The sequence below is a fragment of the Somniosus microcephalus genome, chromosome 1 (genome assembly GCF_052327205.1).
Source record: "Somniosus microcephalus isolate GS21.2 chromosome 1, FLI_Smic_1.0, whole genome shotgun sequence".
In the NCBI taxonomy this organism is placed as follows: domain Eukaryota; kingdom Metazoa; phylum Chordata; class Chondrichthyes; order Squaliformes; family Somniosidae; genus Somniosus; species Somniosus microcephalus.
Window position 1 is genome coordinate 118,727,313 of NC_140987.1, and position 22,987 is coordinate 118,750,299.

The following is a 22,987-nucleotide window of genomic DNA, read 5'->3' on the forward strand; positions in this document are numbered from 1 at the left end:
CCCATCTGTGCAGATGATCTTCTCCCTGCAGTATGAGATGGGGTTGAGGGCTCTGGGCACACTTACAGCCTGCTCTACCATACTTCTGCCAGTGAGCAGGCCAGTCAGAATTTTTGTCCCTGAAGTCTTTGTTGGATTTTGCACAGAATTAAGCATTGCAAACACTTCATGGAATAAAATAAATGGAATAAAATACACATGAAAGGTATTCTGTGACAATTGTTTATTCAGTTCACTGATATAGCACAAGTGATATCAGTTACTTCATCAGCAACTACATTAATAACAATATTTTTAATTCAGCATCTGAGCTACTTGATTGGTGAATTTAGATTGTATTGTTGTGCTTTTTTCCTGCAGGTTTTGCCTTTTCTTGCTCTTGGTGTCGGAGTGGACGATGTCTTCCTTTTGGCACATGCATTCAGTGAAACAGGGCATAATAAAAGAATTCCGTTTGAGGTAAGAATAAAAACTTAATTTAAGGGAAGCTGGTAAATGATCTTTTTTGCATTCAGCTTATTTTATTTTCCTGTATTAGTATCCCACCGGGTAACACATTATGACCATATTTCAGAGCAGGTGTCATATTTTTATAACTAGATTTATTTGCAACTGGAGATGGGGGAGTGCTTTGAATAGAAAGTACTCGCCTAGACTTTAATTGGCCTTTAACAAAGCTCATGTCTATGTCTGTAACCTAGGTGTGGGCTTCTGGAGCTCAATGACAAAGTGGCAGTCTAAAAGAAACCTGTATTTACTTGGCTTCCTCGCCCCCCACTCCCCCCACCCCCAACATACACTGACTCCTCAGTTCCCAGTGTCTTTGTTAGAAAGCTTAAAGCATTTTGACTGTCTCATTCTGCTGTAGCTTTTATGTGGTTTAAATCAAAAAGTAAACAGTTCCTTTGGTAGAAAAACATTATCCCTCTGGTTTTGAATGACAGACTGGCTCAATGTGTGGTCCAGCATTTTATTGCTGCACCCTTTTTAAAAAAAAGGAGTGTCACTCTGTATTTGTAGCCCTGCAGATATACCATCAGCTGAGATATGAGGATAATACAGGAATAGTTGTATCAAAAACAAGGATTGTTTAGCTTTAATGAAAAAATGCTCACTATTCTTCTCCAGCATAATAGGGTTGGGGTGCATTTTGTGAGGGGAAGATTTAACATATGATTAGATTATCCGAAAGAAGTTCACTGTTTTCATACTGTGGAGGGGGTGGAGGCTGCTGTTCTGCATCCATAGAGTTTTTGGCATAATGAAGAGCTTACGACTTTCCTTCAAAAATGACAATTTGCTGTCATTTTTATGAGTTATCGTCCTATAAAACCAAATGCACAATTCTAGTTTTCAGAGCACAGTACATATTTTTGGTACCGGAATGTTGCCATAGCCTTTAGAGGGTTAACATGAATAGTATCTCTACTCAGGAAAAAAAAACAGATTTGCAGTTCCAAAGTTGGAAAGTTGATTGTAATTGGCGTAGTATTTGTGTACTGTTGGCTATGTCCACAACCAAGATGGTAATCTAAACTGCCTTCATTCACTAATTTAATTTTTATGAACGGTACTAGTGCTGTATGCTTTATCCATGTATTCAGAAAAAGTGTTTTTGTTTACCTTTTTCTATCATCCAATGTCTTATGGGAATAACCATCATAAATCTTGTTTTGATATTCTTCCACCTATTATGTCCCCCAAAGGACCGAACAGGAGAATGTCTAAAGAGAACTGGAGCAAGTGTGGCCCTTACCTCCATCAGCAATGTGACTGCCTTCTTCATGGCTGCTTTAATACCTATTCCTGCCCTAAGAGCATTTTCCTTACAAGTAAGTGAAACAATACTGTTCAGTCCATGTTTTTGAAAGTCATGTATGTTCTTATCATTGTTGGTGAGGGAGCTCAGCATTAAATTGTGTAAAAACAAATGTTCAGTCTCTGAAATTGTGTAAGCAAATGAATTGTGATTTAATAAAGCAACAACATGCATGCAATTCAGTGAGTCTTACTGTTTTATCAATACTGTTATTGTAGTAAGATGAGAACCGTTAGTTATCTTTTAATGGGTCATGGAAGAAATAATGGGTGATGGAAGAAATATAGCTGAAGTATGCAACATTGTCAATGAGCTGCCATTAGGAAAAATGCCAGAGGTGCCTTTACTCAGATTCAGATTCAGATTAGATTTATTTGCCATACGTAACAAGTACAATGGAATGCTTGTTCCCCGTAGGGACGCGTCAGCTATACATACAGCGCCGCGTTCAAATTCAATACAATGGCTTCCCGTGGCAGTGGGAGCACGATGTCCCTCAGCCGCTCCGTCCTCCTCTTCACCGCGGCCTCCTCCTCACTGTTGCCGGCTCCACATGTGGTGGCCTGCTTCTCCCGCTCTGGCCACCATGCTCGGCTCCCATCCGGACTGCGAGTTACCCGAAATGGAGCTGCCGGCCGACGTGCTGCAGCTTACTGTGGTCGTCTTGTTGTTAGAGAAAAATACTTCTGGTACATTTCCACAATTGTCATGAAACTATGGTAATCCTTTGTAGTTTGAAGGTGGTCAGTGTTTAATGGCATTTATAATGGTGCCTTGCTTGCCAGAACTATAAACACTGGGACTGAAATTCCTTGTGAAATCATTTAATGCTTTAAAGCTGTATGTATATGAGGCTGCAGTCACATTTATCGCTACATAGATAGCTTAAAATGAGTTCTGCTGTTAAAATTATAATCTAGTAGTATCTTTTTAGACACTCTAAAGTGAACTTCCTTCTCCGTGTATCTGGAAAAGAATTATTTTTCTAAAATAATCTGACTGCTAAATAAAGCATCCTGGATCAAGTCCAGTCAAGGAGCTCAATTAACTGACACTGATCCTAACTAAAAAAACACATTGTAAATGTGTGCAAGAACTGCATGTGATAATAAATACATTTTTTGTTTCGAGTAGCCGTTTTCCAAAGCCAAAAGCATCAAAAGGTAGGTACTACAGGCTAGCTGATATTGGTGAAATCAAGGAAGATCTTATTCATTTCTAATATTGCTTACTGCAGGCATAACGTGCTTCAGCTTAACATGGAGACAATTTATGAGGACTGCTAACCTCTGCAGTGCAGATAAACTGTACTATTTCAGAAGAGTAATTTTGCTTTTCGTAACCTGTGTCTCCACTCATTTTTCATGCTGCTTGACCTGTAACCTCCCCAGCGGAAGTGAAGGGTTGTAATTTTTCTTGATACCTGGGATAATAATTCCAGCAACTAGATAGAACCATAAAAACAGCACTTTGAAGCTAGGAGTGACAATTTGGTTACATTAATAGTTATTTCTAAATTGAGAGGGTGAGAAAATGTTTGGAGAACTGTATATTTTTTAAACACTTACATGAAAGGAAATGTCAAAGTAGATTGTACAGAAGCAAATGCTCACTCTTCCAACTCCTTTGATGATATATGTTTGCGTTCCCAAAGCACCTGTTCAAATCAATTTGATTGGCTTGCCAAGCAGAAGTTTAGCATTGAATGTAACTTTAAACAGAAAAAGACCTCCTCATTTTTTCATTTTGGTTTGACAGTTTTTTCCTATGATTTAAAAAATAATAATTCCAGTTGATTTATGTGTTCAAAAAGGGAGTTGGCTTTGACCTTTTCCTTAAGACAGTGTGAGATAATTATCAAAGCGTCCACGTCTTTTGAGGCCCAGTATCTGTAAAGCAATCCAGCCGCTGAGGGAGAATAAATGGTTTCCTGATTAGCTCTTGCAAATGCAGTCTGCTTTCAGTCTTGCATGTCAACGGTTTTTTCTTTTCTTTTTTCCTGTTATTTTGCTTGGAATGTTTGGCATAGTTTTCTCCTTCTGAATTGTTGGTCGAGTAACAAATCTATGTTTGATCAGCTTTTGGTGTCACAGTTGACAAACAGTGTGGTAGTGTATATTAAGGTAATCAGATCTAAGTTGGTAATTTTGTGGAACTTGCACAGGCCTGTAAAGAAGACTGGATGAAGCACTATTAAATACATGTATACATATTTATTTATATACACTATAGTATGAACAGGTTTCATTGGAAAACATTACAGTGTATTGAAGAGGGGGAAAAAATCCTTGACAAAGTTGTGGCAGATTGAGTAAGTGCAGTGAATGGCCTACATAGCCCCCCTTTCCCAATTCTTTAACCTTTGCAGACCCCTGCCTTGGTTGTATGACAAATAGAATTGCACTCTGAAGAAAAGCTGTTGCAGCAGTTTAGAACTGGGTATTGAAAAGGACAACAAAGGGAGGATCTAGCAGAGTTGCAAGCAGGCAGAAGTAAGGTGGGAACTGTGGATGACAGGCCTCATCATCTGCTCATCACCTCTGGCTATGCAGTACACCCATGCTCTCTGGGTGGTCTACCAGGAATGGTGGATACAGCATGTACCTTGGACTGGGCCCCTACCAACCAGTCATGCTGGCTTTTCTTTGTGCACCTCATGCACAGGCTTTCATTCTTTTTAACCTTAGCATGAAGTAACCAGTTTTCCTATGAACAGCTTATTGATGATGCATGTTTGATTGTTTGATTTATTTGATTTCTAAAAAAAAGTGAGAATAGATGCTGTGCTTGAAACCACACAGACATCAATCTACTTAGTACTTAAAGCTTAATCCCTCTCACTTTCAGAGTTGGTGTGTTCATTCAGAAAACACTTTTGAAGGATTTTACACTGTACATTTTTTTCTTTTGAATTAGCACTGCAAAACATCATTGTCTCAAAATCCCCAAAATAACTGTAAAATTCAAGGATTTTGCTGGAGCAACAGACACTTGCTTCATTATAATTAACATTTGTGGTTGATATGTACCCCTGCCTTTTTAAATACGTTTGTAAGTAACACAATTTTATACTTACGTAAGCCATGAAAACACAATTATAAATACGATTCTGAGATTTATTTTAGGCAACCTGTACAAGGAACAAAGAAAAAGTAACTATTGCAGATGCCTAGAGACCGTGTTGCTGTTTTCACCAGTGCTAGCCTTTCACTGCTGTCCTCATTGTTTAGTTGTGGTGCAATGCACATTACTACATGGAATGTTGATCCCAGTCTTTGTTCTTTTTGATAAATACTGTATAAGTTACATATGGCAAGGAGTACAACGATTTGGATGAGGCACACTAAATGTGTGAGCAATACATGGCAAAACCAAGGCGATACTTCACCATTCGGAAAAATAAAATAGGAGAATGGAGATTTTTAATAACTTTTTTTTAGAAAATTGACAGTTGTGTTTTACCTGTACTTATTTACAAAATAGCCTTCAGTACTTTTGTGTAAAAAACTAAAAGTCTTTCAAAAAGGGCTGAGATTTTACATTATTTATTAATTTGTCTTAAGTATTTGGGGGAATTACCCCACAAAGGGTAATATAAACCTTTGTTCCTCCTTAAATTATTAAAGTTAAGTGTTAGCATTTTTGAAGCTGTGATTACTTAATATGTGCTACGTCTGTGTCGAGATACTTTCAGCAATATGTCCACAGTTTACTATGTCTCTCTTTTCTCAAATGGGCTGTCTTTCATTTTCGTTTCCAGGCTGCTGTTGTTGTGGTATTTAACTTTGCCATGGTTCTGCTCATCTTCCCTGCTATTCTCAGCATGGACCTCTACCGCAGGGAAGACAGGAGGCTCGACATCCTCTGCTGTTTTACAAGGTATGGGCCAACTGAAAAGCTGACTTTTGTAAGTTTCCTAAAGGTTCTGTGGTATGTGAATAAAAGACCCCACAGCTTTGTGGCACTGCTTTTCTTGAGAAGTGGGATAAGAATGAGTTTTATGGCTCTTTTTGACTGGATAATTTACTAGAAGCAGAATTGTTTGAAGAGCAATAAACTCTCTTGGCCTCTGAAAAAGTAAAAGATAAATCAGAAAGTTATGGTCTGTAGAAGAGAATTGCAGATTTTCCCATGGATTTTAGTAGAACTGATTAATTCCATTCATATTTAAATGCTTAAAGTTGTCATTCCATTTTACAAAACACTTGTTTAATAATACTGATCTGAAAAGTTTATAGGATTCCTTGTTAAGACTGAAGGAAAAGAATCAGTAATGTAATGAGAAATTCAGGGTAATAGCTAAGATTTTAGTACTGCAGTTGGTCTTAGTTACAACAGACATACATGGTGTAGTGTGCATGGTGGACAGATACAGAGTAACAGGTAGTGAATCTTCACATACTAGATGACCCAGGGTCTAGATTTGATGAATGGTATTGGTTTTTAGGTGTACTGCTGTGCCTTCCTATTGCAATAATGCCGAAGGCATGGTAGATTACTGCACGCCTCTCTCACATTATTCCTGGGCTATAAAGGGGATCTTGCTGGTCTGCAGTAGGCCAAAAAAGGGACCAGATTTTGGAGAATCTTTCTTCTGTGCATTATTTTTCCAACTGAGCTATTTTCATTAGCATCTCAGCGCACAGTTACCACTTCAGTGAGTTTCATGTCAGGCTGATTAGAATAAAACACAGGAGTTTGTCTTTGTCCTGTCCCATTGGTGCCTATTGAAAAGCCCAGAATGCAGTGTACTGGCCTGACTTGTTTATGTGTTTGGTGATCTCTTGGATCCCAGGCAGAATGAAAGATGTAAACAAAGAGATGCACAATAATCAACTCAGAGGGTTAAAGTGAGTGTGAACTTTGCACTGCTGTCACATAAATGTTTCTTCTCTTTCTTTCAGTCCTTGTGCCAACCGAGTGATTCAGATTGAGCCACAAGCATATAGAGATACCAATGACAACCATCCTTGCCAACCACCACCACCTTACATCAATCAAAATTTTACCCACGAGACCCAAATTACCATGCAGTCTACAGTCCAGTTGCGCACAGAATACGATCCTCACACCCAGGCATATTATACAACTGCTGAGCCTCGCTCTGAGATATCTGTTCAGCCAGTCACCCCAACCACGCAGGATTCACTTAGTACTCAGAGCCCAGAGACTGCCAGCTCAACACGGGATCTTCTCTCCCAGTTTACAGACCCCAATAGTAACTGTGTAGATCCACCCTGCACTAAATGGACTCTCTCTTCTTTTGCCGAGAAGCATTACGCACCACTGTTGCTAAAGCCAACAACAAAGGTGAGTACTAGAGTCAAACCCCTTTACCTTGTTTACATTCTTACTGTTAGCTGGAGTAATATTTAAAGCAATGTCATAACAAAGTATTTGCATTCAACCTTCTGGAAGATGTGGGGTGTAAATTTGTACTTTCCAACCTGGCAGTAACTTGACAGAGTGGATCATCCAACCTTTAAAGAACCCGCCCTATTTGCATGCCAATCAAAATTGGGCGGGCTCTGCAACAGTTTTGGGGCATAATAACAACATTTGCAGACAATACAAAAATAAGGAGCATGTTTAATTGTGAACAGAACTGTAAGCAACTTCAGGAAGACATAGACAAATGAATAGATTAGCCAGATAGATGTCAGATTAAATTTAATGCAGTGAAATGTAAGGTGATACATTTTGAGAGGATTGAGGGAGAAATATATACTAAATGGCAACATTTTAAAGCGTAAAGGAGCAGATGTAGGGGTTCAGATACACACATTTTTATTCGGAGGACAAGTTGATAAAGCATATGGTTCTTGAGTCACTAATTAATCTGTAAAAATTTAACATCACTGTTAGAAGAATAAAGGGAGAGGTTAGGAGATTTTTTTTACACAGAAAGTTATTGGGACATGGAATACCCTACCAGAAACAGTGGTAGAAACAGAATCCATAATAGCTTTTAAAAAGGAAATGGATAAATATTTGAAAAATAAAAATTTAGGAGGGTATGGAGCAATGTTTCCCCTAAGGTGCGTGGCCGCGCACCAATCGCAAAGACCAGCATGGGCCGCTCACCAGCGCTGCTGCTGAAACATGGCCGTGCAGCAAATTTAAAGGGCCCACACAGGAAAAAACTTAGAGGGAACTTTGGTATGGAGAAAGGGCAAGGGAATGGGACTAAGTGGACAGCTCTTTTAGAGAGCTGGCACAGGCATGATAGGCCGAGCAACCTCCTCCTGTGTCATAAAGTTCTGTGTGTAGGTAATATATATATATAAGCATTCCATTTCCAAATGCCTTGAAAATTCCTACGTTGAGCTCTGCTGATAGCAAAATTCAGCTTAAAAGAGGCAACATGTACATGCAGTACCAGTTACACCTATAGGCTGTGCTATGATAGGCCTTTACAATGTTAAAAGACCTGTCATGATAGCGTTAGCTTCAAGTGCCCTTACAGTATTGTGGTTTTCCTTGCATTAAACTCTCATTTGTACCTTACTGAAAGGAAATTAATTTGGAGCTGTAATTATTTTGAACAGTCAATAAAAGTGAATGTAAAAATGTCACAGGAAGAAATATCACAGCTTCAGTTGAAAAATTAAAGCACAGCCATCTATAAATGCCCTTTCCCCACCTCCCCATCCCTCCTTCCCCCCACTACTCATCCTTTCTCTCCTCTCTCCCTTTTCCCCTCGACACGTCTCTATTCTTCACTACCCCCTACCACTACCCACTAACCTGAACCTCTCTCCTAATTCATCCCCTTCCCCTTTTCCCTAACCTCTCACCCTGCTTGATCTGAATACTTTACTTGGCCTTGACTTCAAATATGTAATACTGCAGGAGATCTACCCCTCATTCCATATATATATCTCTGAAATACCTGACCATTTATAATTAAGGACTCTAAATCTACTGTTTGCATATGCAGAAAATATCTCAGCCATTGCTTATCACCAGCATTTGCCTATTACCTTTGGAGAAATAGGACCAGCTACTGTTCTTCAAACACCTCACATAATCAGCCAACAAATGCATATAGTTTAGACATATTTTGCTTGTAACATGATAGCAAGATAAATGTGAGTTTTAATTTTTAGTATCTGGTATAAAGGCTGCTAGGTAACTACAACGATAAAATTATCTCTGCTCATGTATACATCACTGTTAGATTTCTTATCAATTAAATCTGGTGCTGATTCATTCATAATCAGATCATTTGTTTGGGCTATGATCGAGTGTTTTCTTAACTAATCTTGCCTAGTTCCCTGCACGTTTGAGCGCTGTGAAATTTGTTCGCTTCTTAACCTAACTGTTCCTTTTTTCTTTATGTCACAGATTGTGGTCATATTTCTTTTTTTGGGTTTACTTGGGATCAGTCTCTATGGAACTACAACAGTCAGAGATGGACTGGATCTTACGGACATCGTGCCTCGTGATACGCGAGAATATGACTTCATCGCAGCACAGTTTAAATACTTCTCTTTCTACAACATGTATATTGTAACTAAACAAGAAACAGACTATCCCAATGCTCAACACCTGCTGTATTACCTTCACAAAAGCTTCAGAAATGTGAAATTCATTTTGTTGGAAGATAATGGAGAACTTCCAAAAATGTGGCTGCACTATTTTCATGACTGGCTACAAGGTAAGAACAGCAATCCTTTCCTCTTATTTTTAAATTGTAAGATTAGGATGTATGAATTTTAAAAAATACATACAGTAGATATTGTCTAATTTTTAAAAAGCACCTAATAGAATTACACAGCTGCGAACAGCAGGCCCTGTAAGTGTGTATCTATTAGCTTTTCTTCAATTCTGAACAGGACTATCAAATTGGTATTTATACAAACATTGTATTTTTTTTTTGCCTGTTTATGCTTCTGTGAAAGGCCTTGGGATGTTTTTCTGTGTTAAGAGTGGTCTATAAATGCAAGTTGCTGTTGATGTATAGTTGTTATGAAATTTTTTGGAATTCAATTATTAGAAGAACAACAATTTGTTAACATTTATATTTGGCAAAATCATAAGGAAGGCCTTTTCAAGAACAGAAAGGTCGGCCATGATCTGTAATTTAGAACTTTAATCAAAATCTTTCGGAGAGTATTGGGCCCTGAAAATCCAAAAGGGAAGAGCACATCTAAGTGCTGAGATGCTCCTTCCTACGACATCCACTGTTGAGTTTTGTGGAGTTTGTGGGGTTGTGGCGGAGAAGATGGCTGCCCCCATAACTCACATGAGGCACTGCTGGTGTCGGTTGCCTGTATCAAAGATGGCCGCCCCCATGACACATGTGGGGATGCTGGCCTCTGTTGCCTTGAAGGAAGATGGCCGCCCCCACAGCTCGCATGAGGCACTGCTGGCCTCTGATGATCCACCTCTGCAGGCCTTAGCGAAGTGGCCTTTCTTCATGCAGTTTGAGCAGGTAGAGTTCCTGGCTGGGCAGCGCGACCTCGGGTGTTTCGCCTGGCCGCAGAAGAAGCAGCCGGCGGCCCGATCGCGGGGGTCCGATGTCGGAGCCGGTACCGGGGGTGGCGGTCTCGATCGGGTCCGGGACGCTGAGGTAGGTCCCAGGGGGGTTGCTGCGGGGGGTATCGCGGTCGGGGTCGGTCCCAAGTCCCAGGGTCGCGAGTTACAGTACCTTGAGTATGCCTCGAGGTCCCGATGGGCCACCTCTAGAGAGAGAGCGAGGGCTGCAGCTTTGTCCAGGTCGAGGTCCCTTGCTTCCAGTAGTCTTTGCCGTGAGTAGTCGGACCGCAGGCCTTTCACGAAGGCATCGCGGACATTGTCTTCAGTATTTTCTGCCGCCGTTACCGCTTTAAAGTTACAGTCTCTGCCGAGTGCTTGTAGCACCCGTAAAAATTCCTCCACGGGCTCTCCTGGCTGTTGCGGGCGGGATCTTAGGAGGTGTCTGGCATACATGGAATTTACCGGGGTTTGGTACTGTCTTTTCAGCCGGTTGATGGCGTCCTCGTATGTTTTAAGGTCCCAGATGAGTGCGAATACTTTAGGGCTCGCTTGGGCGTTCAGAACTCTTAGCATGGATTTCTGAGGCACGCCGGATTCTCCCAGGTAGGCTTCGAAGCAGCTCAGCCAGTGTTCGAAGTCGAGGGCTGAGTTTGCTGCCTGTGGGTTTAGGTCCAGGTACGGTGGTCTGAGGGCTCGCAGCCAGGCCGGCTGCTGTGGCTGTTGTAGCTGGGCGTCTGGCTGGTCGCTTGGCTGGTCATTTGGCTGGTCGTTTGACTGCTCAAGTGTCGACATTTTAAAATTTAGCCAATAAAATTGATATACCTATCAATTCATCCAATGAAAAGCGACGAGTTAAGAAAGTAACTATAGGTTTTTATTGGCTAAATAACAGAGCCCACCCTCGTGGGTGATCGGATACAACAAGGAGGAATGCCAGCCAGTCGACTACCTTTATACCTGGGCAGGTAGGTGGAGTCATGGGCGGAGTCAGCAGTGGTCAGCCCAGGTATAGCAGCGTGACAAGAGGCGACCTCGTATAGTGATACAACAGTGTGAACAGTGATAACCATAGAGTAACGATATAACAGTGATAACTATAGTGTAACGATAGTGAACGATAAAAGTGGTTTACCACAGGGGTCAAGGGGTTGGTATCCTGATTTGCCTTGCAATGGTGATTCTCTGTGCCACAAGAGGCGCATCTAGGGTGCCCACCACTAGAAACATTCTGGAAAGTCCGATAGAAGTGGCCCAGCCAAGGAGTGTCAGGCCCACACCTCTCCCAGGATGAACATATAGTTACCCTCTCGTGGCCCCTTTTGTAAATTTTCTTTGCGGGGGTTCCCATTTCTAGCCCTGTCGGGGAGGTGGTCTGACCAAGTGTATCTCTGCCAATCATATGCTGGGTACTTTTGAGGCAGGACATAATAACTCCTGACGTACACAGTCCCTGACCCAGCTGTCCCCCATAGGATGATTGTCTTGTTTGGAATAGGTAGATGCTTCACCCCTGCAAAGTCATACAGATAGTTTACTGCTAGATTGGGACCTGCTGTATTTGGTCCTGACCTAGTTTCCACTGAGGTTATGGTGGAAGCCCAGCTGTAGATTTTCAAGGCTTTGCAGTTATAATGTACTTTGCTTCTTCCTTGTCATGTTTTCATATATGCCCTATACCTAGTTATGCTGGTACTATCTTGCTATGTTTTGAATGTACCTAATAGAGTAACTGATGACTGGGAGGGAATTGTCATGTCACATCGCAAGGCACTTGACCCTAAGACTCTCTTTATTGTGGATTGAAGATTTTATATTCCCTCCTAAATTGCACACGGCAGGGTATGATCAAAATAGAAATGTTTCACCATTCCAACCAAATAAATAATCCTTACTGTAGGAGAAATGGAATGCAAACATGCAAAAGGGAGAGTGATGTAGGGAGACTGTTTCTCCCACTGGAAGAGGGTAAGGGGAAAAATCAGAGAATGGTAGTGATATCTGCACTAATACAAACAAGTGCAAGTTTCAAGAATAGTCATGTAGGGTGTAATTTGTACTCGAGTATTGTAGGATTTTTTGGAGGGGGAGAACAAAGTTGTCAATTTTCTGTTTGTTCACTAGCTCTTATATAGTACATTACTTAGGAATGACATATCAAACGTCCAGCCCCATTAATTACTGAGTATAATTTTGACATAATTGCATGATATTTTCATATTACATGCTGAATTAACTGAAAGAAACTCTCTACTGGCTGGAGTCATGCCTAACACAAAGGAAGATGGATGTGGTGGTTGGTGGTCAATCATCATAGCCCCAGGACATTGCTGCAGGAGTTCCTCAGGGCAGTGTCCTCGGCCCAACTATCTTCAGCTGCTTTATCAATGACCTTCCCTCCATCATCAGGTCAGAAGTGGGGATGTTCGCTGATGACTGCACAGTGTTCAGTGCCATTCGCAACTCCTCAGATAATGAAGCAGTCCATGTCCGCATGCAGCAAGACCTGGACAACATTCAGGCTTGGGCTGATAAGTGGCAGGTAACATTCGTGCCACACAAGTCCCAGGCAATGATTATCTCCAACAAGTGAGCATCTAATCACCGCCCCATGACATTACTATCGCCGAATCCCCCACCATCAATATCCTGAGGGTCACCATTGACCAGAAACTTTACTGGACCAGCCACATAAATACTGTGGCAACAAGAGCAGGTCAGAGGCTGGGTATTCTGTGGCAAGTGTCTCACCTCCTGACTCCCCAAAGCTTTCCACCATCTACAAGGCACAAGTCAGGAGTGCGATGGAATAATCTCCACTTGCCTGGATGAGTGCAGCTCCAACAACATTCAAGAAGCTCAACACCATCCAAGACAAAGCAGCCTGCTTGATTGGCATCCCATTCACCACCTTAAACATTCACTCCCTCCACCACCGGCGTACCGTGGCTGCAGTGTGTACCATCTACATGATGCACTGCAACAACTCACCAAGGCTTTTTCAGCAGCACCGCCCAAACCCGCGACCTCTACCACCTAGAAGGACAAGGGCAGCAGGCGCATGGGAACACCACCACCTCCAAGTTCCCTTCCAAGTCACACAGCATCCTGACTTGGAAGTATATCACCGTTCCTTCATCGTTGCTGGGCCAAAATCCTGGAACTCCTTCCCAACAGCACTGTGGGAGTACCTTCACCACACGTACTGCAACGGTTCAAGAAGGCGGCTCACCACAACCTTCTCAAGGGCAATTAGGGATGGGCAATAAATGCTGGCCTTGCCAGTGATGCCCACATCCTATGAACGAATAAAAAAAATAATGGCCTAGAAATTCATTAAGGCGCTGCCAGCTTTGCGGCCAGTTACCGCCTAAAGAGGGCTTCTGCGCCAAAAATGAGTTTGCGCTGATATTCAGCGCAGCGGTATTGGCGGCAGTAGCCGTTAGCGCTGCGCCGGCACTGATGACGTCATCGGTGTGCGCAGTGCCCCGGTTCCGCCCCGAAACCGGCCCGATCCCCATATTTAGTAGCGGCCGCCTCCTCCGAAGCGGCCGCAAACAGCGACCAGAAAACGGGGCCGTGCTGTAGCCTTAGTGGGGCGCTTTAAAGGGGAAGGTGCAGCCGGCCGCTTTTTCGGCGGCCGCCTGCCCGCACCTCCTTCCCCGGCCTCCTCCACCCACCCCCCCCCCCCGCGGCATTGCCGGCTGCTTTCCGCGAACCCGGCACTTCTCCGTGGTGCCGGGCTCATTTGCCGGCACTCTCCAGCGGCAATCTCCCCGTTGCAGGCAGCTCCCCCTTAAGAGAAGGAGGAGGCCTGCAGTACCGCAGCCTGCCGCTCCGCAGCGGCTGGCGCAGCGGCGCCAAGAGCGCTGAAATTCAGTGTCAGCGCCCCAAGCGGAGGCGGGCACACCCTGGTATAGCGCCCGGTTCCGAATTGGGGCGCAAACACTGAACATCTGACGATCGCTAATGGCTCCCCGCCCAGCGCTAACTTTTGGGCGCGAGCGAGCTGGCCGCCCCAAAGTGAATTTCTAGGCCAATGAGTCTTACATCACCAACTGCTGAAGCCATTATAAACAATACCATTTGCAACACAGGGGTTGCTACTGTTGTCCTCAGCACTCCTAATCTGTGGAAGGAGAAAGATCATCACGGGCCTGCCTCTGATCACTATCCAGTGAGTCCTGTTGGAAAGCGAGAGTGTGTGTGTGTACATTAACTGAAAGGAAGAAAAACCTGCATTTATACAGCACCTTTCATGACCACTGGACGTCCCAAAGCGATTGACTTTTTGAAGTGTAGTTACTGTTGTAATGTAGGAAACTGAGGTTAGGATCAGGCTCAGCTGTTATGATTAAGGATACTGGAAAGTTGCAGACCTGTTTCTTTTGTTGTTACACCTGCAAAGATCATTTTCCTTCGCCACTACCATGATATTTGCGTTCCCATTTAACTCTCCAAAATCATTCTGCTCCATTCCCTGATTCACCTCACACTGCCAGTCCTCGCTCATATCTGATCCTACTGCTTTGTCCCAGCTTTCGACTCTGCTATGATTTCTGACGGGAATTCTGGTATTGTGATAGTTTTACCAGATCAGGAATTCCTGCCTGTCGTGCATAGCAGTGTCTGATGCCAAAGCAAAGCAGCAGTATTAGGTAGATATCAGAAGCGCAATGAGGGGTGACTTGTAGCAGGAGGCTGCTCCAGTGGCTGGGGGAAGGGGGAAGACTGCCTTTATGAACTGGGGTGGACGGCACCAACAATTTTGACTCTTTTTATTGTATTTCATATTAAATTTGGAAATATTTTGCCTCCTGTGTGTTCTATTCTAATATAAAACAGAAAAAGACTGTTCAGGTAGTTAATATTTAAATTCTGCAAAGTACTATCTTTTATTATTGGTCGGTCATATGTGTTCATTACTGTAGTGACAGTGGGTGTTTGTGTTGATGGGTTAGACGATAATCCAGTTGCGTGATTATTATTTAGGGAAGCTAAGCTTTGAAAGCATGTGTGCACGCCAAGGCCACACCGAGTGGAGTGCTTTGAAATCACCTAGGTGGTAATTACAAATTGGTTCCTCTTCATTCCAAGGCAGGTCTGGGAATGTGCATCAAGTTTGGCAGGTGTGCTGTGTGTGTTTTTGAAGCTGCTGCTATTGTTTCAAACCAGTTTGTCTTAGGTTGGTGTCTGCAGGTCTACGTGGGAGTTTTTTTTCCAAACTGGAATGAGCAAGCTCAGCCCTTAGGCAATGGCATTTGTGCCTGGCTTCTTTAGCCTTATCTCCTTACAGCTGTAGTTAACCTATCAGATCTGTAATGATGGTTTTGATTACAGCTTCAGTGCAGCTGTGAGGTGGGTCTAAACGTCGGGTATGCGGTTTGTCATCTGCTCACACAGAGGCTCGTTGTACAGGGTTGTGGCTTCCTGTTCCAAATCTGATCCAAATTACCTGCTTGGAACAGCCAGTGATCTTCCATGCTTTTTTAAAAGGGTGCAGAGGAAAATAGCAGTTGAGAATGAATAGGTGTTGGCTGTGATCTTTACACGTGCTGGCAGCAGATCTCACGACTTGTAAGTGCTGCCCAAGTCAAACAGATGGAATGAATTGAGGACACAGTGCTAACTCATGCTGTGCTCGAGGAACGGCTGAGTTCCTTTTTCTTTTTAACTTGGACGTTCACACTGTTTTCTCTCTGTGCTGAACACATTTTCCTCCAGTCTGTTCCATGGAATTTGTTTGTGTAATATTGCTGTTAGAAAAGGTTTCCGTGACTATACTGTGCATACTGTACGTAGTTACAGGCTTCACATTCAGGGTTTTATTATAACCTACATCATCAAACAAGGAAACAAGCAGGGAACTTAAAGACATTTAAGGATCGATTTTAACTCAGAGCAGGATTCAGGGGTGCGGGGGCTGAAGCGGGTGCTGATCTGTCCCTCTCGCTGGCATATTAGGCCCCGATACTGACTCCTGCCCAAAGCAAGTGGGAATACTGTCAGTGCTGGTGGGCAGGAGTGGAAAGTCGGCAGGGGGTGGGGGTGGGGGGGGGAGGGGCGGTCAGGTCACTGCTGGGGATCGGGGGGAGGCCCAAGCTATCCTTGTGGGGCCAGGAGGAGCACTTCTGCTCTTACAGGCTCACAAGGAACCTTTAAAAAGGAACATAAAACTTACCTGAGCCTCCTATATCCAGGATGCTGCCTGCCGCCAGCTTTCATTAACGGGTCCAAGACTGGACGGCTAAGTCGGTCTACAGTTAAAATGGCGTGCACACCCAATGACGTCATCAGAACGTAACTTTGCAGTTTAAATTAGGCCTCCACTCCTCTGGGGCAGGCGGCTTTCCCGTGCCTAATTTCAGTCAAGTTAAATTGGTGGGGGGCTGGCGGGAACATCAATCCTGTCGGGTGGGCTGGGTTAAAATCGAACGTCTAGCTTCGAACATTGTGCAGTTTTGGGTAGCAATGGGCTTCAAATTACATTGGCCTGGATATGCGCTGTGTACCCACCCGTAGGGACATCGGAAATGCACAGCGCATGCGCTGAAAATGGCATTTCTGATCTGTCAAGAATGTTCTTGACACATCGGACGCCTGCCCTAGAGAAGGACCTCTGCGGGTGGGGAGTTCCGCTTTCTGGAGCCCCTCCACCCGCAGAAAAGCTTTAGAATTCTTACGCCTGGTAAAAGCAGGAGTAAGGCCTGCTTTTACCAAGATAAGAGTTGAAAAAAGTTTTTTTTTTTAATTTCAGTCATTTATCATTTAAAAATACTTTTTAAAAAGGTAAGTTTATTTTAGCCCTGTAAAAAATGTTAATTATTTTTTTCAAAAAATGTATTTTTTGTTTAAAATATTAAATTTATTGTAATTTCAACTAATTTTAAAAATGTGATTTTTATGTATTTAATGTTTTGAAGTGTTTTGGGGGCGATCTCCATTCATATATTTAACAGGTCTATCTGTCAAAAGTATGAAGGGAGATTCCCTTCTTTGATTGGCTCCCCATGGCCCACGTGATCCCAGGGACGCTTGTGAACCGCATGCGCCTTTAGGATACGTAGGCCCTGCACACTTGGAGTTGGAGAGGCCCAGCATCGGAACTAGATGCACCTTGGGAGCTCTCAGGTAAATGCGTAGATTTTTTCCAGATTGGAGGCTTCCGCACACGGGACGCCTCTGATCGGAAAATACGGCCCAATAATGAATTGCGCTAAAATTCACACACAGTGTAATTCTGTTCTTGCTATTTTAAGAGAGGTATTAAGTTCTTCAAAGCAATTGGTTTAACACCTCCATTAAAATATCAGTATATGTATTTCATGTGTATATATTAAGCATTTGTATGTTATTATTCACATAGCATAAAATCAAGAGCCATGGATTTTAAATTAAGTAACCACTAAGAATAACCATCTCCTAAATTTCTCCACCAATCTGTGTATGTCTGTTCCTCTCTTAAAGCCTTCAAAATCCATCTTGTTGACCAAGCTTTTAGTCACCCTTCCCAATCTGTCTGTTTTTGGCTCAACATCTATTTTGCTTAGACCTATTTGTGAAGTGCCTTGGCACATTTCTTATGTTATTTAAATGCAAGTTGTTATTGTAATGTTTCTTCTATAATTCTTTTTGTATCAATTTTAGTCGATCTCCTTTCTTAATCTTTGCTTTTGTCATTTTTTAAATAAATATGCTGAGATTCCACTCCCTGCCGACCACCTATCTCTGACCCAAAGGATGGGCACTGATGGCTGAAGCAGCCCTCCCCCCGGGTTCTCTGTGACATGCATTGATTCTCCAGTGCTGTTATCTGCTCTTTTGGGAGGAAGGAAAGCCTTGCTATTATTCTGCATTTTTTCAAAACATTCCATCTGGGACAGCAAGCTCACTGTATGCAGAGTCCCAGTCATAAACCTGAGACTCATCACTGTGAGCACAGCAGCTTACCAGACCAACTTGCCCTGAAAGATCTCTTTAAAATCCTACCTGATATCAAGTGCCTCTTAAAATACATTTTCTGCCCCAGACTCTCTTATTCTACTGGAATTTCTTCTCTAAGATTCCCCATCCCCATAAAATCTATATTTGCCTTTGCTAACTGTACTTGTTCTTACCAGGGTCTGACATACACATTTCTTCTCATCAATATTTACATTTCCTTAACAAAAAGTGATTCATGGTGGGTTACAGTTCCAAGGGCAATGGTGGCCCTTGAATGTCATGTATAATTGGTAATTTTTCATGCATGAGTCTGAACAGTGAACCCACAAACTATTCAACCAGAAGGGGCATCACAGTCAAGCCCAATCTGTTCTAATTTTGCATCTGTACAAATGGAATTTACAGTAGTGGTTGCTGAATAGGGAGCAGGAATTATGACCAACCTTCCCCTCCAGCCTAGGGATGTTGTGGGGGCAATTTTCAATTACCAGCTGCCAATTTCTCGCCTGAAAAACGGGTGGCCAACAGTTCAAAATCAGCGGGGTGGGATTGCCACCTCAGCTGCCTCATTGATGCGCAAGGCCCTGCTGGTGCACTTTTCAGGCAGCCCTGTAAATTGACAGGCAGCATGCCCATCTGTTTTGGGCAGACGTGCTTACATATACAAATTAGGGCTTTACTTACGCTGGTTGTAGGACCGGCTGCAATTTTCAAATATAATTGGGCAGGCCGGACCATTTTCAACAGGAATCAAATCTGTGACCTTTGCGACCAATATGACTCAATGCCATAGCACGTGGTATATTTCTTTTATCTTTTAAATTCAAGTTTTCCTATTCACCAAAATCTGAATCCATTTGCAACTGCAGAAAGAAGGCAATCATACAGAAAGTCCTCCCACACTTCCACACATTTTTACACTTGTTGTGATGTTTGTCCATTATTCTGTAAAGCCAGTTCTCAGATTGAAATAGTGTACATGAAAGATAACAAATGCTTTGGAGTTCCAGGTTATTTGTTATTTACAAAATGTTTCAACTCCTTGTCTAATCAGGTCTGCAAGACACCTTTGACAGGGAATGGCAAGCTGGGAGGATTACTCACAACAGTTACAAAAACGGGTCTGATGATGGTGTTCTGGCGTACAAGTTGCTAATTCAGACTGGCAATAGGCATAGACCAACTGACTTAAGTCAGGTAAGAGTTTTGCAAGAAATCAACACCTGTTTTGTTGATGAGTGTGAAAATAGCTGAATTTCTTTTGCCTTTTGAGTTGCTGAGTGTGAACCCAAAATTCCTCAAACGTTTTAGTGGCCCCTCTTGTAGTAATACATTATTTCTCCACATGGCTTCTGCACACAAGGTTACAGAATTACAATATTTTATTGTCTGCCTTCATTACAAATGTGAAGTCTCAGTGGAAATGGTACTGAGCACTGAAAAAGCAATTAGGTTCTCGTTCAAGCCATTTGTCTTTTTTTCCCCTTTTTTTTGGCAGAATACCATCAATAATGTTCTGAGAGTAGCTCTGCTTATTCTCTACCTTCCCCGCCATATTCAAGATGACAGTTTTACAGAGTACATTGTTTAAAGTTATTATGTGGTGTAAAACATGTTGCTTTACTACAGACTACAGCGTACCCGTTAACACTGAAAGAATTAAGACACAAAACACTGATTTAGAGTTGCCCTAAATGAGCATTTACCCTGGTAAGCTTTAAATACAGTAGTTCATTCTTTACCAGGTGTAGCTTGTGGGACCAAGTGTTGGACTGTAACTTCTGATGTAATTTCCTGTGCCTGGGAGGGAGAAAAGTGTGCCATGCCCACAGGGGTTGCTAGCTGCACTGTTTGATTCCAGACACAGCTGAAGACATACAGTTGTTGAGTATCCCGTGGATTAATTGAATCCAGAGCCTGCGAATCAAATCTTTTTTTGTACTCCTGTCACCGTTGTGTTTCATTTCATTCAAAAAAAGACCTGAAATGGAAGCATGGCCAGTGTGCTTAAAAGAAAAAAAATACATATTTTCCATATATTTCATTTAACATTCAGCCTTCCACTCCCCCCTCCCCCCAAAAAAGTGCAAAAATTGGCAGCAGTAGACAGTTATTTTTGACACTATAATGCATGCTGCTTTCTGTCCAAGATGAACACTCAAAAGATGGTTGCCCCCCCAGTGACCCAGGCAGGATCTCGCTTCTGTCTGTTTCTTGGCGTGGTGCATTTTCTGAATATACACAGGTCAGGAGAAGCAAGTGCTAGCAAAATTTGTACAGATGTTGTTTTATTTTTATAGCTCTCCTCCATTTGCTGGGTGGCATTTCCTTCAGTGTTAACAACAGAGGTTAACTGCACACAGACGTGCACAGGGATTCTTGCCAAATTTTCTTTCTTTCTCTTTTTTATTGTTATTCTAACTTTAATATTGTTTCTCTCTCTCTATACATACCATACATTAGATACTTAAATTCTTAAAGAGGACTTGCTACAAAGCGAAGTGTTTGTGATGTGTTTTGTAGCTTCAAATTGAAATAAAACTTGGTTGTCCCCTGTCTGAAGTGTGAAGGCAAGATTGCTTTACATGAGCATTATGTTTATATTATTTGTTCTTTATTTGCCCTGTGGCTGTGAGGTACATTAATGAAAGAAAAACCCAAAAAAAACCTGTGTTTTTCATCTTGTTGCAGTTGACTAAACAGCGCCTAGTGAATGCTGATGGAATCATCAACCCAAACGCTTTTTACATCTACCTGACTGCCTGGGTCAGTAATGACCCTGTGGCCTATGCTGCCTCTCAAGCCAACATCCGGCCACACCCTCCAGAATGGGTTCATGACAAGGCGGATGACAGGCCAGAAACTGCGCTCAGAAGTAAGTCTACCATTTCTCCTTCCCTCAACTGTTTTATCTAATTTCTTAATCTCAAGAACTTTCACTGGTATGGTTGTAATTAAGGATCTTTAAAGTCAGTTTTTATTGCCAGTTTAAAAACAGTTTGGTGTGTTTTTGAATTTTTATTTTTAGCATCAAAAACAAGATAAAACTAAAGGGGAAAAATCAGAGTCCAAAAAACCAGGGTAAATTTGGAGAAAATCAGTAAAAATCAGTTTTTATTTTGAGCATCACTCTCTTACATCATCATATATATTTTATATAAGCCTACCTTATCATTTACTCTATACAGTCTTAACTTATGTATTGTACTACTCGATACAGTCGTCCCTTATTGTATGCGATATATAGTCTTGCCTTATCCTACACTCCACACAATTTTACCTCATACTTTATATAATCTTAATTTATCATGTACTTTACAAGGGTTGAACTGACGCATTCATATTTTTCACGCTTTGGAACATATAAAAAAGGATTTCATGAAGCCAAATACAGTATCTAGCTCCAATCATGCCAATATCTCAGGCCCCCTACAATTCTGCACTGTACAATTCTCCAGTACAGTGAAAGATTTTATTCTATATTTAATGAAAAACAAATTCATTTCAATTGCAAACAGCCTCAATTCCATGGGTCAGTGGTTGGCAGTAAAACAATATACTCCTTGGATTCGTGAATTCTTTTCCTCTTTGACATATCTGAAATTTCCAGTATTCTTGCGGATCACAAGGGTAATTTTAACCTAACCTGCCCAGTGGGAAACTGAGGGGATCGGATCAGTCGCCCGTTTTACATCCCACCCGACTTTACTTACCACATCGTGCTGTTGGTATCATTGCATATGTTACTTGATGAGGATGCACGGAAATGTGCAGTATGACATCACTGTCATGAAACCCGCTCATTTCACGACTCTTGGGACTAGGGAAAATTCTTGTTTTAAAGGTGGGAAATAGGCCAAAGCTCATTTTAAAAACCCTCCAACCTGGAAAAGTATAGGATTTTATCAATGCAATTCAGTAAAAAAAACGATTTTAAGATCATTGGTTGTAATTTACATTAGATTGCAAATTCATTAATGAGTTTCCAGAATTGCATCATTCGTACCAATTACTGCGAAAAGAAATGCGTAATATGCATTTGATTCTAGAAATGTGTAAGCCTTGCTGAAGCTCAGAAATTGTAAATTGGAGTAAGACAAGGGCCGGAATTTTAAGTTTCTGACCCGCCCGGAACCAGGTAGCCCGGTAGACCCTGGGAAACCCGGGTTTCCCCGCACAATGTCGTGCGTGTGACATCATGGACAGGTTCCCCGCCCGGAAGTCAGCCTGCTTGACAGGCTGGCTTCCAGTCGGGTGGGGAATGCTGGACAGGAGGGCACAACCACAGGTAAGTATGAGCCCCAAGCCCGGGGAGGTTTCGATCCCGGGAGAAGGTCCGATCTCCAACCCCAGGGGGATTTTTAATACTTTTAACTTCCACCGTGGCCCCTACCCACACATTTTTTTAGGTTAAAATTCCCCCCATGGTGTGGAAAATGACAAAAAGTACAGCATAGTTATTTAAAAAGAATATTTTATATTATCAATAGTACACTAAATGCAATATATCTATTTTGCTTGGATTACTTAAAATGAATTTACAGAATTACAGTACTACGAGAACTTATTTGGTGCCACTACCTACAGCTAAACACTATTTGAAAAATATAACTGGAATTATATATAACCCCTCTCCCCAATACAAAAAGAAAGCTAAAGGTTAAGTGAGGGAAAATGTTACACGTATTTTTTTTCTAGAATTGGCTTTATTTCCTGTAGAAAAAGAGCATATTTTACTTCCTCCAC

General features: G+C 42.1%; 1 protein-coding gene across 2 annotated transcripts in view; it reads left to right on the forward strand.

Moving 5' to 3' along the window:
• Positions 1–22,987, forward strand: part of ptch1 (patched 1) — an 85,973-nt gene that overhangs the window by 41,573 nt on the left and 21,413 nt on the right. For both annotated transcript variants that reach the window (XM_085984976.1, XM_085984970.1), the window contains exons 11-17: positions 361–459; positions 1,707–1,832; positions 5,580–5,698; positions 6,724–7,129; positions 9,167–9,479; positions 19,296–19,438; positions 20,933–21,116. In XM_085984976.1, coding sequence (XP_085841102.1) covers positions 361–459; positions 1,707–1,832; positions 5,580–5,698; positions 6,724–7,129; positions 9,167–9,479; positions 19,296–19,438; positions 20,933–21,116 — 1,390 coding nt within the window. The remainder of the gene's footprint in view (positions 1–360; positions 460–1,706; positions 1,833–5,579; positions 5,699–6,723; positions 7,130–9,166; positions 9,480–19,295; positions 19,439–20,932; positions 21,117–22,987) is intronic.